Source organism: Rhodamnia argentea, chromosome 1 (assembly GCF_020921035.1).
Source record: "Rhodamnia argentea isolate NSW1041297 chromosome 1, ASM2092103v1, whole genome shotgun sequence".
Taxonomy (NCBI): domain Eukaryota; kingdom Viridiplantae; phylum Streptophyta; class Magnoliopsida; order Myrtales; family Myrtaceae; genus Rhodamnia; species Rhodamnia argentea.
In genome coordinates this window covers 6,110,608-6,124,753 of record NC_063150.1, presented here as the reverse complement: position 1 = coordinate 6,124,753, position 14,146 = coordinate 6,110,608, and the positions used below count along the sequence as shown (strand labels likewise).

At 39.9% G+C, this 14,146-nt stretch overlaps 2 protein-coding genes and 1 long non-coding RNA gene across 6 annotated transcripts; 2 read left to right on the top strand and 1 right to left on the bottom strand.

Moving 5' to 3' along the window:
• The first annotated feature begins 2,369 nt into the window (after window positions 1–2,369).
• Window positions 2,370–4,300, top strand: LOC115754545 (disease resistance protein RUN1-like). Its single transcript, XM_030693596.2, has 3 exons — window positions 2,370–2,435; window positions 3,034–4,137; window positions 4,225–4,300. Exons 2-3 carry the CDS (start codon window positions 3,584–3,586, stop codon window positions 4,238–4,240), a joined length of 570 nt encoding a protein of 189 aa, XP_030549456.2. The 5' UTR covers window positions 2,370–2,435; window positions 3,034–3,583; the 3' UTR covers window positions 4,241–4,300.
• Window positions 4,301–5,531: 1,231 nt separating this feature from the next.
• Window positions 5,532–8,511, top strand: LOC125315458. Its single transcript, XR_007198728.1, has 3 exons — window positions 5,532–5,829; window positions 5,930–6,259; window positions 8,327–8,511. It is a non-coding gene; the product is annotated as an uncharacterized LOC125315458 (long non-coding RNA).
• LOC115754539 (DUF724 domain-containing protein 6-like) lies at window positions 6,329–13,736 on the bottom strand. 4 transcript variants are annotated; one of them, XM_030693588.2, is made up of 9 exons: window positions 13,539–13,736; window positions 12,838–13,380; window positions 11,045–11,359; window positions 9,786–9,897; window positions 9,547–9,704; window positions 8,870–8,966; window positions 8,152–8,256; window positions 7,433–7,591; window positions 6,329–7,288 (listed from the first exon to the last, which is right to left on the bottom strand). In XM_030693588.2, the coding sequence occupies exons 2-9, from the start codon at window positions 13,318–13,320 to the stop codon at window positions 6,684–6,686; spliced, it is 2,034 nt and encodes a 677-aa protein (XP_030549448.1). In that variant the 5' UTR covers window positions 13,321–13,380; window positions 13,539–13,736; the 3' UTR covers window positions 6,329–6,683. The 4 variants fall into 4 exon arrangements, with proteins under 4 accessions (XP_030549448.1, XP_048136471.1, XP_048136475.1 ...); XM_048280514.1 differs by having other exon boundaries at window positions 12,838–13,357; XM_048280518.1 differs by having other exon boundaries at window positions 12,838–13,354.
• Window positions 13,737–14,146: the final 410 nt, after the last annotated feature.

Below are 14,146 nucleotides of genomic sequence, written 5' to 3'. Positions count from 1 at the left end.
AAGCTATGAATTGGGATAATTGCCAAAAGAGTTGTGAACCGATTATAGGACGGTCAATTTTATCATAAACCTTTTAATTATATCAATTTGCTAAAAAAAAATCTTAAACCTATTGTAATCGTGCTAATTCAATCACAAACTTTCATTTTTTGTCGATTGAGTCTTAAGCCTTTTGTAATTGTGTCAATTCAATCCATCCGACTAATTTTGGCTTAAAATCGTTAACGTAGTGTTGCCGGCGCCGACATATACTATTTTTAATAATATTTTAACTTAGATTACAAATAAGCTAAAAAACCAACAACAAAAAAGATTGCCACTGCTGCCCCATCATCGCTAGGAGGGCTAGCGACGGTGGACTGACGGTCAGCGGGGGTCATTGTGGCCAGAGCTGTGGCCGACGACCCTTGTTGACCACAAACACCCACTTGGTGATGGCTGAGCAGATCTAGTCGAGGGCCAATGACCCCCGCTAGCCATCCCTGGACTTTTTGGCGATGATGGGGCAATGGTAGTGAGGGCCGCAGACCCTTGCCTGCTTTTGTTTTTCTTTTTATTTCAAATTTAGCCTTCTGATTTTTTTTTTAAATCTAATTTGACTAAAATGAAGGTTAAAAAATTAAGACTTGGAGAAAAACGATGTTGTTTTTAACCTTATATTTCTTGTTTTAGCTAGTTAACGTTGTGTAGGATAGAGAAAATAATAACAAAAAAAATCACGTCATTATTTTACATGACGAAGTTAACGAAAAAGTTTGATTCCATCAATTTGGCAAGTTTCATGACTTGATTATTCTCCTTGAAAGTTTTAGGACTCGAGTGTACCATCTTGACAAGCTTTAGGATTTCGAACGCATTTATTCCATTAATTAATTAATGAGCATTCAGCTGCCAGCTAAAAAAAATTAAAAAAAGAAAACTAGGGGTGTTGCTTTACCCCACCCATAAACCGCCCCACCTAATCCTCATAATGATTCAATTACCGGAGGATGATCCATCATTGTCGTGACCCTCCCTCTCAAATCAGTTGAATGGAATCAGCGACGCAAAAGGACTAGATAGGGTGTCCCATGTCGCGGTCATTTTCTTATGATAATTCGGCACCGAGCTCTACCTAGGACGAGTTCTACTCAAGTCTGAGAAACACAGAAATTCACGACATCGACGAAGAATTCACTCGTCTTGGACTTTGATCGCGGCCTTGCGCAAGAGCCGTTCTTTTCTTTTTTTACGTCAACAGAGCGGTCGAGATTTCGAGAGCACCAGACTGTCTCATTTTACTGAGATGGATGCAACTTTCTACTGTGCTGTGATTTATACGACTTGTGTTGGAACTCGACGGGGACAAAACGAGGGAAAAAGAAATCAAATCGAGTCCCACGCTAGCGCATGGCCACTGACAGAGCAAAAACCCCATTGGGTGGAGAGGCGAATTGAAAGCGAATGCAAAGCGGGGCCTGCATTAACTAGAAACGGGTGCATCGGGGTCATCAATCATCATCATCACATCCGTTTCCGGGACCGTTAGCAGTCTCTCCATCATTAAAGCTCATTAACAAGGTCGTAATCATCGACAGGAGCAAAGGACATTAAAGATGTTGTCGTACGGGTTTTATGAACACGACATGAGAACAAACTGTTATTCGATTAAGAATGGCAGCGGACAGTCGACGTTTACGCTAGCCAATGGTTAGATGGGACTGTGCAGGACAGTGACGACGCAATTTGATTCCCTTTGATGGAGCCTCCGATCACAGCTTTGAATGTCAAGCATTGACAGAACGTTTGCAAAACAAAATGAAGGGATACCGGGAAAGCAGATCTCCTTGTTGGTCGAAAGTAAGGGAGAGGCTCGCCGACACGGAACCCCATTTTTTTCTTCGACCAAAGCTTCTAAGAAATCCTGTTCTACTAGGTCGTAGGATTTCTTCGTATCCGATTTCGAAGTCGTTTTACATTTTCCTCTTCCTCCTTCGAACTCTCGGTTGATGAATGACTTCTTGTGCGCGAACAAATTGTCTTGAATTTGTCTTCCAGCACCAACCAGTCGTGCTGATTAAAAGAGTCCATTTAAGACCATCACTTGCTGTCTGAGAGACCTGCTCATGTCCTATGTCACTGTACTGGGGCAATTCTTAAGGACTGGATGGCAGCCGCAGTACCCTTATGAGCTGTAGAGATTCTAGAAAAGCTGTTGGTCCTGCTTTTTTTTTTTAACTGCGGTGGGGTATCTGCTCATTGATTTTCAGAAACCAATTCTCCTGAATCGCAGTCGCATGAAAGAATTTTTTATATTCTTATCTACCCAGTTCAGCCAATAAATTCTGGATCTCTTCCTCGGTACATTTCAGCCGATAGACTATTATTAGGGTAAAGAGTTGGAAGAAGGCTCTACGGAAAGCAGGTAGCTTATCTGCGTGGCATTTTACTGATGGGTACGTGAGATCACTCCTACTAATCTTTTGATACTTAATTTTCTCGATGGTTTGGGATCCTATAGAGTTGGAGGTAACTCTGTCTCCCTCCCTCCCTCTCTCTCTCTCTCTCTCTCTCTCTCTCTCTACGCGCACACACTTGCACAGCACAGAGCACACTTAAGCAGCACGCGAACCAGAGCACCATGTGCGAGCCGTTCGTCTTCTCCGAGCCTCCGCTGATTCTTGACACGCTGCATTTTATGCTTTTCTTGGTTTTCTTTGGGTCTGCAAGTGGTTGAATTTCCCAGATCTGTTAAGCATGCTCCATTTCACCGTGCTGGTAACAACTGCTATGGCATATCAACGTTCAACACATTCAATAATTCACGTGAATTATTAATAAACGCAAAACAGATTGACACGTAACATTTAGAATAACACGAGAAATGTCGTCTTAGACCCATGCAAGCACGGGGCAGCTTTCTAGTTGAACCTATTTCGACATTCATCTCCAAATATATTGTGGACAAGTTCCTTACTCATCGAGTCTCTTTGGATACTTATTCAATTTCTTGAATTGCTCTAAAAGCAGTTTGAACTAATTTTCTTTTGTTAGATATGAAGCTGAGAGCTTATACAACATATCGTACGGGAGATCTCAACTCGACTAGATCGAACGCCTTCAGATGTGGCCAAATATCCTGTTGGGCTAGATTCCCAAGTGCAAGAGCTTAAAACAATCTTAAATCTACAACCCAAGGATGGGTTTTATGGTAGGACTATGGGGACAAGGAGGTATTGGGAAGACAACCCTTGCTAAAGCTATCTATGGCACTGTGTTTAGAGAGTTTCAAGGTTCTAGCTTCTTGGAACGTATTAGAGAAAATTTCAAAAGTTCCAATGATTTGGTTGCCTTGCAGGAAAAATTGCTGTTGGAGGTATTACTAGGGAAGAAATTTACAGTTTACAGTGTTGCTAAAGGAAGTCGTCCGATTCAAGATAGACTCCATAATAAGAAAGTTCTCACTATCCTCGACGATGTCGACGATGCAGGCCAATTAAATGCTTTAGCTGGAAATTGTCGGTGATTTGGTGATGGAAGTAGGATAATTATCACAACAAGAAATAAGCAACTTCTAACTTCTCGTGGGATACATCAGGATCATATGTATAAAGTTGAAGCTCTTGAGAATGGTGAAGCTCTCGAACTTTTTAGAAAGCATGCTTTTCAAATAAATCAAGAAATAGAAATAAGCAGCAATCTTGTTGATAGGGTTTTATATTATGCCAACGGCCTTCCTTTGGCCCTTGCGGTATTGGGGTCTTTCTTGCGCGGTAAAAGAGAACTTGAATGGGAAAGCATCCTGAAAAAACTTGCCAAAAGTCCTCACAAAGAAATCAATGATGTGTTAAAGGTGAGTTACGATGGATTGGAGCCCTATGCAAAGGGGATTTTTCTCGACATTGCTTGTTTCTTCAAGAGGTGCGAGACAAAGTACATTAAGAAAGTTCTTGATAATTGTGATTTCGAGCCAACTATTGGAGTACAAGCCCTCATTGAGCGCTCCTTGATTAGTGAAGAGAGAGGATCCTTACGGATGCATGACTTATTACAATCGATGGGTATGGATATCGTCAAACAAGAATGCTGTGATGATCCTGGAAAACGTAGTAGGCTATGGCTTGATGAGGATGTTCTTGATGTTCTATCAGAGATGTGGTAGGATAATTCATATTATATTCTTATCTTTGACTTCGTTTGATATTGTTTCAAAGTAACCTAAATTTATTCAAATAAAATATGCAGGGAACAGCTGCAATAAAAGCCATAGTTTTGCTTTCACGAGAGCGAGAAGAGATGTATATTGGTCCTAATGCTTTCACAAAAACGAAAAAATTGAGGTTGCTCATCCTGCGTGACGTAGATAATTCTTTCCATGGTCCCATTCATCTTCCCAATGAGTTAAGGTGGCTTGAACGGTCTAATTGTGCCTGTTTTCCAGAATTCAGCCAAGGTCCAAAGAAGTTAGTTGGACTTGCTATGCGGAACAGCAAGATCAAAGTAGTGCCGGAACAAATTAAGGTGTGCATTTACTTGGTCCTTTTCTCATTGCTTATATCTATAAGTACTAAATCTGATGATTTTTGCTACGGTCCTTAAAAAAAATCTAAATCTCTATGCTCTTTATACGTATTAAAGCATCAAATGTGGGCCCAGTACATGAACCAGTGCAGTTAAAATCTTCCGGTTGTAAAAAACTCTTGACTTTTAGCTGACAACTTGTTTGTTATAGTTGAAATACATACAGGAAGGATTTCATTTTTTTTATACTGGAACTTCCACTGCTTTCTAATCAGGTCCATGTGCTTTAATTTTTCTAATCAAGTCATTTTACTAAAAAAAAATGTCTAATCAAATCTCTCCACCATGAAATTCGGCTAAATCCAACTGACGCGACGGTCGAAGGACGCCCAAATGTGACGTGGATTGAACATTACCTACGTGGACAAACCCTCGTGGATAGTGAATAGTGGGAGATGCCATAATTTGTCTGACCAGCTATTGCTTTAATCTAGTTCTAGAGTGCCCACGCATGTGTGATATTTAATCCACGTCATAATGCGGTGTCGTCCAATGGTCAAGTCAGCTAAATTTGGCTATATTTGGTACCGGAACACTGCATTAGACAATTTATGTAAGTAAAAGTACTTGATTAGAAAATTAAAAGTATAGTGACTTGACCAAAAAAGTAATGAAAGTCCGAAGAAAGTAGAATTCTTCCATACAAATACGGAAAACAACAGTGTGCTCAAACCATCATGACTTTGAGCTAAAAATTGAAACAAAAACTTATTGGTATGTAATTTAACATTTCAATGCTGAATGTGCTTAAGCAATACCGTGAGACTTTTTATTTGACTTGTATGCTTTTAGAAATAGTTGGTAGTAGTCACCCTTTCCATGAGAAAATTAGGAAGCCACGTATTCATAACTCTTCGGATGGTAATAGGTAAATTCTCCTTTACTTGTTAAGTTTCAAGTAGTGTACTAGCCAAACTATTAGAATGTCAAAAGAGACCTTATAAAAAATTGTGATCTCCATGTCATGTTCGGTGAGGATATACTGCCACAACCTCGAACCATGTACTTCTTCCGTGATCAGGAGAAGAGGAATCTGAATAGAAGATTATTTTCATCTGAAACAGCATGTCGTCGATCATATGCAAATTTCTCATGGCTGGACAGCATCCATAGGACGCATGTCATCAAGTGATTACTGATTATTTCAGCATTCTATGGCAGATTAACTGTTTAAATGCTCTAGGTTTGGAACAGAACTCTTGATGGAAGGACGAGCTTGAGGTTACATTTATCGAACCCCACAAGGTTCAGTGATATGTTTGGGACTAGGTTGGCGAGTAGCGTTATTGGTTACTTTCTGTCTCCAAGTATCTCACTTTGTACATGTTGCCGTTTTCTCACACTCGAATTTCATGCTCTCTATAGACAGTCAAATGTTCTCAACCAAGATTCAGCAACTTGGTGCTGCTATTGGCAACAATCAAGCGGGAGTTTCGCCTGTTTGAACCGGCCTGTGTTCATCGTAAACTAATCGAGCAAACGGCCACGAATTACAGTATATCAGGAGGAGAGTCCGGGCCAATGTGAAGAAAGGTGAGATTGGCAACTTTTGCATATGGAGGATCAAAATCACATCGACCACAACTCCTCCCAGACTCACACATTCAAAACTTATTGCTAGCTAGACTTTCACTGAACAGGAGGTATAAGAATCAAGCCCAATCCATGTAGGAAAATGTTCATTTTCACTGCAAATCAGGTAACGATCCATGATTTACTTCAACTCCGTTTCTCTGGGCATTTTGAAGTGGTGTTTAATGGCTCAAAATCAGGCAGAATCTCTGATGAAAGACCAATCAGGCCACATGAAACATTTGCATTTCGATGGCATACATCATATATAAATATTTCTAATCTTAAACTAAGACTAGAAGTCGATTGGAAAAGGTAACAAGAAGGGTCTAATCTACTGGATAGAGAGGAATATAAATGCATTCTCAACTACTCTAAGTAGTCTGACCAAAAAAAAAAAAAACTACTCTAAGTAGAGCTATGAACATCCGACCAAAAAAAGTAGAGCTATGAACTTTGAGTAGGCAAATGCTCCAAGCAAATAGTACAAAACTCTTATCATGAACGAACAATTAGGAAACCAAAGAGAACAAACCTCAAGGTCTTCACAATCACTTCGATTCCCAAGGGAGAAGAGCAGCCAATTTTTCAAACTCAAGCCGCACGCTCAAAATTTGTTCATTGTTGCCTTGCAAGCTCATCCTCAACTGGGCGATCTCAACATCTTTTCTCTCCTTTTCTGACTTCAGTGCTGCATATTTTTCTCGCAACTCGGTCATCTTCTTATCAATTTCTTCCATCTCTTCACTAATTTCTCTCTCCTTGCGTTCCATGTCAGCAATTTCAAGTTCAGCATCCTTTAATCCATCCTGAAACTGTTCCAGCTTCTCTTTAATTGCTAGCAACTCATTCACGCGCCTCCGCATAGCTGTAACCTCAAATCCATGTTTTTCCATGTCACAAAGAGTCTCCAAGCAGCTATCAAAACGGCATCGCGGGTCATCAAATAGCAGGTTGGATATTTTGTCGGTCAAAGATGCAAAAGTTGCCGTGATGCCAATAGCTGCTCCTTCACGATATCCTTCTTTGCACGCCCAAAGAGGACTAAAATGTGGATTTTGTGGTGTCGTTTGGAATATTTCCATTGATTCAATCATCTTCCAAACAGGCGAGGTTTTCACAAATAAGCATCTACACTTGCCAGACACGCTCTCACCTAAGATGGCAGTCATGCAGGTCTCACGATATTAATACGAAAAACAACATTTCACGAAATTAATTACTCTTTTCGTTTGCCTTAAATGATGCAAAAATATTGACACAATTGAGTTGGGCCCATAGCCTCCTAAAGCTAACTTACTTGATCCCTCAATGCATGTCGGTGTGTGTATTCCATCAGAACACGTCGATAGAGGTTGATCTTCATTGGTGTTGGATGTCTCAGCATTGCATAAGTCATTCTTTTTCTCGAAATTCCCAGAACCATTGGCTCCTTCCCTTCTGGATGCATCTGGAACACCTGGAATGTAATAATAGAGATCTCAATCCACAAATATAGCACCAAATTGAGAATCTCTCAGGGTACTGATGAATTTGGACGCTGTCATCTGTGACCATCCAATGCATTCTTCTACTGAAAAATTAACCATTAGTGATCTGTGAGAGAGATGAAGCAATGCGCATTGACATTGTTCATGCATATGTAACTTGCTTTCTCAGGAGGGAGCATATAGTTATGTTTTCTGCATCTACACATAACAAGCAATAAAAAATTGCTAAGATTTTTTTTTCCCAAGTAAAATGCCAAAAGTGTGTCTCAGCAGCTTTGCAAAGTAACCCACCATCCACCAAGTAGTCAAAAGGATTCACTCCCCAATTTATTTATTTATTTATTTTAATTTTTTAATTTTATATTTTTTGGTGGTCGGCACTCCCCAAGTTGATCGAAGGTTCAATTTCCTTATTAATGTGGCAGCTAAGAAAATCTACTGTTTGCTAATGTAACTGAACCCAATTCACTTGGCCAGCAAATATAGACATGTGACTTATTTCAATATGCTTTGGACATTGTCACCCTACCAGAATGATGTGCTCCCAAGCTTGAAGGTGGTTGAACTCTCCAGGTACCATAATCCGTTGAAATTGGTTCACCAACCACAGCGCTGGTTACATTGTGCTCCATGCCTACATCAGACATACTTATATGCTTCCGTGGAACACTGCTAGGGGCATACACTGATTGGATCTTTTACAGCATGTTTGGCAGGATATGAAAAGTGAGGGGAAAAGAATTCGATCTTGGGAAGGAATTGATGCGTAAATTAACTTCACTCTTGGGACTGAGGGAAAAGTGGAAGAGAGGATTGGACAGGAAGTTGAGCAATTGCTATTTTTGCCTCTATTTCCCAATGTTGGTGATGTACTCTAATCTAAATTGACAGAAAGGACATATATGCTTGCATAGTTAAATACCAGAAGGGTATGAAAGTATTGATGTTTTACTCCAATTTATTTCCATATAAACTATCCTTCCACTTCCCATTCCTTTTACTTCATTTATTTAAACACAGAGAGAACAGAACCTTGTCTATCTCTTCATTTACTCTCATCCCTACTCTCTTGGCATTTTTACTTCCCCAAGAGAAACGGCCTTAGACCTTAATGTTTTATCTTTCAGAAAGTATCTGGTCCTGGAGTATTAGTGCATCAAGTAGTAGACTGGGGGGAGGGGGTTTGTCAACGGTCTCAATTGTTTTGTTTGTTACACTGTTCTGACGGAGTTGGTGTCATTGAGTACCTGTCTCTGGAACCTCAGGTCTCACGACCACCAACTTCTGTGGCATTCTTCTCTTCCTTTTATGACTCTTTCCCTTGCAATTCTGCTCATTTTGACCCTGCACATGGAACAACAGGTATCAGGACTTCACCCGCAAGACTACCATAAAGTAACATGTAAGAGGGACAACAAAGTCCTGAAAAGCACCCAGCTAGCCTCTTTAACTGGGCACACCAAGCTAATAACAAGGAGGTTTGCCCTAGAGATTAATAGTTAACACAGTCTATGTTGTGGGACCGAGTTGAAGTCATAGCTATCTCAAATAATATCAGTGTGCTTTTATGAATGAAAAGCTGGGTTCTACACAATTGACAGTCACTAATTGCATCACATAAGGGACGTTGAGTTCCCCATTTCTATGAAAGAATTAGAGCTTAAATAAGATCAGTGGGCTTTTATGAATGTAAAGCTCGGTTCTAACACAATTGACAAGTGATGAACTCATCACATAAGGGAAGTTGAGTTCCCCGTATCTATGAAAATGTTAGAGCTTAATTCTTCCATCTGTATCTGCATCAAAGGAGGCCCATTGTTATCCCTTCCTCTTGTTTCTTCTCCTCTATCACTTTCTTGTTTTCTCCAAAGAGCATCACTGGGAAATATATTGCACCTTTATTTAACATGTGGAGGAGCCTCACCAACTCTTTTTTAGGAAATTGACCCGTATCTGCAAACATAAACGTTCTCCTTCCTTCAGCTTGCAACCCTAGGACGCAACTCAAGCGTGGAAAACCATCTTGTTGCATTAAAGTTTGAACAACTCTCTTGATAGTACTTCCAGCATTGTCCTCCTTACCTGCAAATACATGAGTAAAACTTCTGCTAAGATAAAAATTTATGCTAATAATGCTGTAACTTATGCTTTAAAATCATATACCTGGTTTGTGTGTGTTTGTGTATTTAGCTTTAGAGATAGCAAACTTCCCCCTTCTTCGAAGAGGATACTTTATAGTGTCATTGAATTCAACTATTTTCTGTTTCTCATTTTCCTGCACATCACGTTAAAACAACAATTTCAAGAATATATACCAAAAAAACTTTCAGCTTAGCCTTTTTCTAAAAGTCTCGTGATAGTTTTTATAAGACATATACCTTGAAGCTGACTAAAACATATCATTAGCCATACAATTGACAAAACACCCATGTAAAATGCCTAATGCTCAATGTCATTTGAAGCCCCCAGGATACCAGAGCTCACAGATGCATCATTTTAATAACTAAGTATTGTACTGGCCTAGCTGCAAATATCCATGTTTAAGGTTTTTCTCATTAAACAATGTAAGATTTTATAAGACCACAGCCAACTGCTCTAAAAGCTTAAGCTAATAGAAGAAGGCGTGGTTTAATATTTATATATTCCAACACTCCCCCTCACGCTTAGTCTGGTCTTTTTTTGCCTAGTACTAAGCGTGGAAATATTCATTCGGGGAGGCAAATAGGGACCTGGAAAGATTTGAACTCGGGACCACCTCCTCCGATACCATGTAAGATTTTATAAGACCACAGCCAACTGCTCTAAAAGCTTAAGCTAATAGAAGAAGGCGTGGTTTAATATTTATATATTCCAACAAACAAATAGAACCCACTTGACAGAAATCAGTCTGGATTCTGTTTCTATACTAGAACAGGGAGAAGCAAACAAATCAGGACTGCCAAGCTTAACAAAACTCTAAAAGCTAGCCCGCTTTTGAGTGACTCCTCTATGGTATTCAGCATCTATTTCTTCCCAGGATGTGTATTTTCACACAACCGGCATGCAGAATCCAATATATGCAACCACAACACTTGCACAGACCCCATAATTTGATATGTGCTATTCTCTGGAGTAAGAACAACCTGCTTCATCTTTCTCCAAATTGATAGATCATAACATCCACAGAAGCAAATCTCACTTGGAAATGTATCCAACTCAATATTGTCAAGTTTCTTTCTATAAGAGCCTATGCTTATATATCAAGACAGAAAAAAGTTAAGGAGGATCACATGACAAATCCAGCGCACCATTCGAGGAACACTCTTAATAGAATAATCATCAACAGTTATGGTTTTCTTTAACCTTCCACTACCGGAGATTCCTTTTTTAAACTTGGCTGTACGATTTAGCACTCTTGATGCTTCCCTAAGAAGTTCTCTCACCTGATCTGCTACAACTGATGGCACCTTTACAGTGCCTTCACTTAGTTTCTTCAGAAGTCGTCGACTTGCTGCATTTCCAATCAAGGCTCCTCGCTTTATCTTTTTAGCTGGCCGCAATTCATAGGGAGTCTTCAAAGTCCGTGGAAGTGGCTGCGCCTCCGTATTCTTCGCTGGATATGGGGAAACAATAGCTTTCACTTTCAAGCTGTCCTCCAAAACATCTGGAAGTTCAAGTTCTGTTCCAACCTTAGGCATATTCTTACTATAACATGATTCTTCTAATGGCCCTTGATCGTCTAAAGCCGAAGGAGCTTCCTAAAATCAAGAAGTATCACAAAAATAAATTAAATCTTCCAATCCCATCTGATCATGATAAAATTAACTCTTCCAGCATAGAAACTGTAAAATCTCAAAATTTTCACGTCTAATGCATGAAAAATCATTTACTTTCAGTCTGCATAAATTGAACTCATAAGACAACCAACCTTCAAGAGAAATTGCCAAGTCACAAAGCCAAAAACTGCTGTCTATTCAAGGAAAATATACAAAAGCAAACAGAAGAAACTACTGAAGGTAAAGTATTTAAACACAATTGATACAAAACTCCTTCACTATAATTGCATCATTTGTTACTGTCTCCTCTTCTGCAAGCCATAGATACATGCGGTCCCATTCGGTTCATATGAATTTGCAGATACTACAACTAGTGCATGCAGCAGGGGATAGCTGAGTCAAGCATACAAAATTAACCGTTTTTTGCATGTAGCAAACAAGTCACAGCAAACGGACAATCTGATGGTGCCATGAGTAGTAGACATGCAAGCTGAAAGTTCGTCCTAACCAAGGGAGGGATCATAAGGAGATGATGTAGGAAGGGGATTTAGCCAACCTCTTCCATGTTCAACAAGAATATTCAATCACCTTAATCCTAGCCTTTAAGAGCTATTGCTGCTTAAGCTCAGGCAAAACATAATGAGGAAAGATCTGAGATTATCTACTAGAGCATTAAGGGCAAAGACTACACTAGTACAATCGCATAAGCTTTTAGATAACCATTCTCTTCATAAGTTAAATGCAATCTTAACAGCCTCATTTTGGGAAGTAATACTAGAACTTCGACTGATAAACAAGTAGAAAGGCGGTCAAAAGAAAGGCATGATAGTTTGACAGAAACATAGATACAACAAAGCATTTAAAGATTCAATAAGGACAAACTGCAAAATTCACAAACTCCAAAATTCAAGATTTTTAAGAAAAGATCAAGTCAAACAATTCTAAAAGTCAACATCAGGAGAAATTATAACAAAAGACACCATGGAGAGATCATCACAAAACAGCATATATCATGGATAACACCCCACCATCAAATTGCCATAGCGTATACTCATAGACAACTACCTTAGTGGTATTGGTACTTCTACTATCGCAATTGAGCACTCTCAATGGATAAAAGAGAAGGAAGAGTAATCCACACAGACAAAGTGGCTTTAATACAAATTATGGTCCTGATGCAAAAACTAATACAGCAAATGAAAAAAAACCGACTAAATAGGGGATTGCGTACTCCAGTATCAAGAACCCACCAATTCACTTGATAAAATCAAAACCCTCCCACCCCTCCTATTTCATTTAGAATTAGTAAGACCAAAGAGAGCTTTGTGCTGTAACCGTATGAAAAATCACAAAAAGAAACCATCCAAGAACCCACTGCACCAACCAATTCCACTTGAGAAAATCACAAAAGCCCCAACCGTCATTGTTCACCACAGAGAAGCCAAGAGTGGATTGTATACCTGCTCCTTCTTCTTCTCGGTGGGATACCATCTCCCTCTGATCCAGCTCCAATGCTCCCGCAAATCACTGCTCTCAAACACATCGTCAACTATTCCACCATCAATACAAACGCAATACCTTGAGTCCTCCAAAACCATCTTCACAAACCCATGCCACCATCCATTTCTCCACTTTGCTTCGACTGAGTCATCCAACTTGAAGCTGCATTGCTTACCCTCGCGCAATGGAGGAAGAGGCCTTAAACACCGAGTCTCTACTGATTCAACCAAAGGGTTAGACTCACCATCACTCACCAACTGCTCATACTCCACCAGAACCTTCTGAATCTTACTCAACTTGCCAGATTGCTTCCGTGGTGACTCCACATCCACAATTTTGGCCGCGTACCACGCACCAATCGAGCCAGCGTCACCGCGCGCAACCTCCACTGCCGAGCCTTTCGAAAGGACCAGTTTTTGGCGTCTACATTTGAAAACCTTCATATCTCCAGCACAAGTGAAACCCTAGCAGCTCTAGCTACTGAAAGACGGCGTGAAATGGAGCTAAGAATGAAGAAGAGGAACAGGAGAAAACAAGCGACCGATAGGCGAACTCCCCGAGCACGCTGATTTCGGTGACGAGTCGACACTTTCAAAGAGCTAGTGCGTGAACAAACTTGATCGAAATGGACAAAGAAACGAAAAGGAGTACATGGCCTTACGCATTTGCAGGGACGAGAGGGAGAGTCTACCGAGGCGAGCGACCCGACTTTGCAAGAGGAGCGAGGTCAAGCGGAGCGAGAGCGGGCGACGCCGAAGATCGCCGCCGGAGGCCGTACAGTGACGGCAAGCTTTCGCCGCCCAATGAACATGTATCGAGAAAGTGACTGGCGGGAGGTAGGATTGGGCTTTTTAGACGCCGTATAAAACATATATACACTAGTCCCTCCAAATATCTTCAACGCCATTTTAAATTTTAAATTTGTTAAATTTTTAATTTGTTCGAAATGATCTTTTAACCTAAAATTAAATATTCAATATAGTTTGTCAAAACGATAAATCACGTGTTCCGTGGTGATGTGAATTATTATATATGTTGAGCTTGGAATTTAAAAAATTACGAGTCGATATGTCCATCTTTCAATCCATTCACAATAAAAAAGAAAAAAGAAAACTATATGATTAGCAAGTTAAACATGTCCGTCATTATTCATTATTACCTTCTGGTTCGAGTTGCATTTCGTAGTTGGATGATTCTCCTATTACCTACTCTTCAAACTTAATAAATTGAAAGTCGCAGTAATTACGTTAACTTGAATTAACAAAAGGA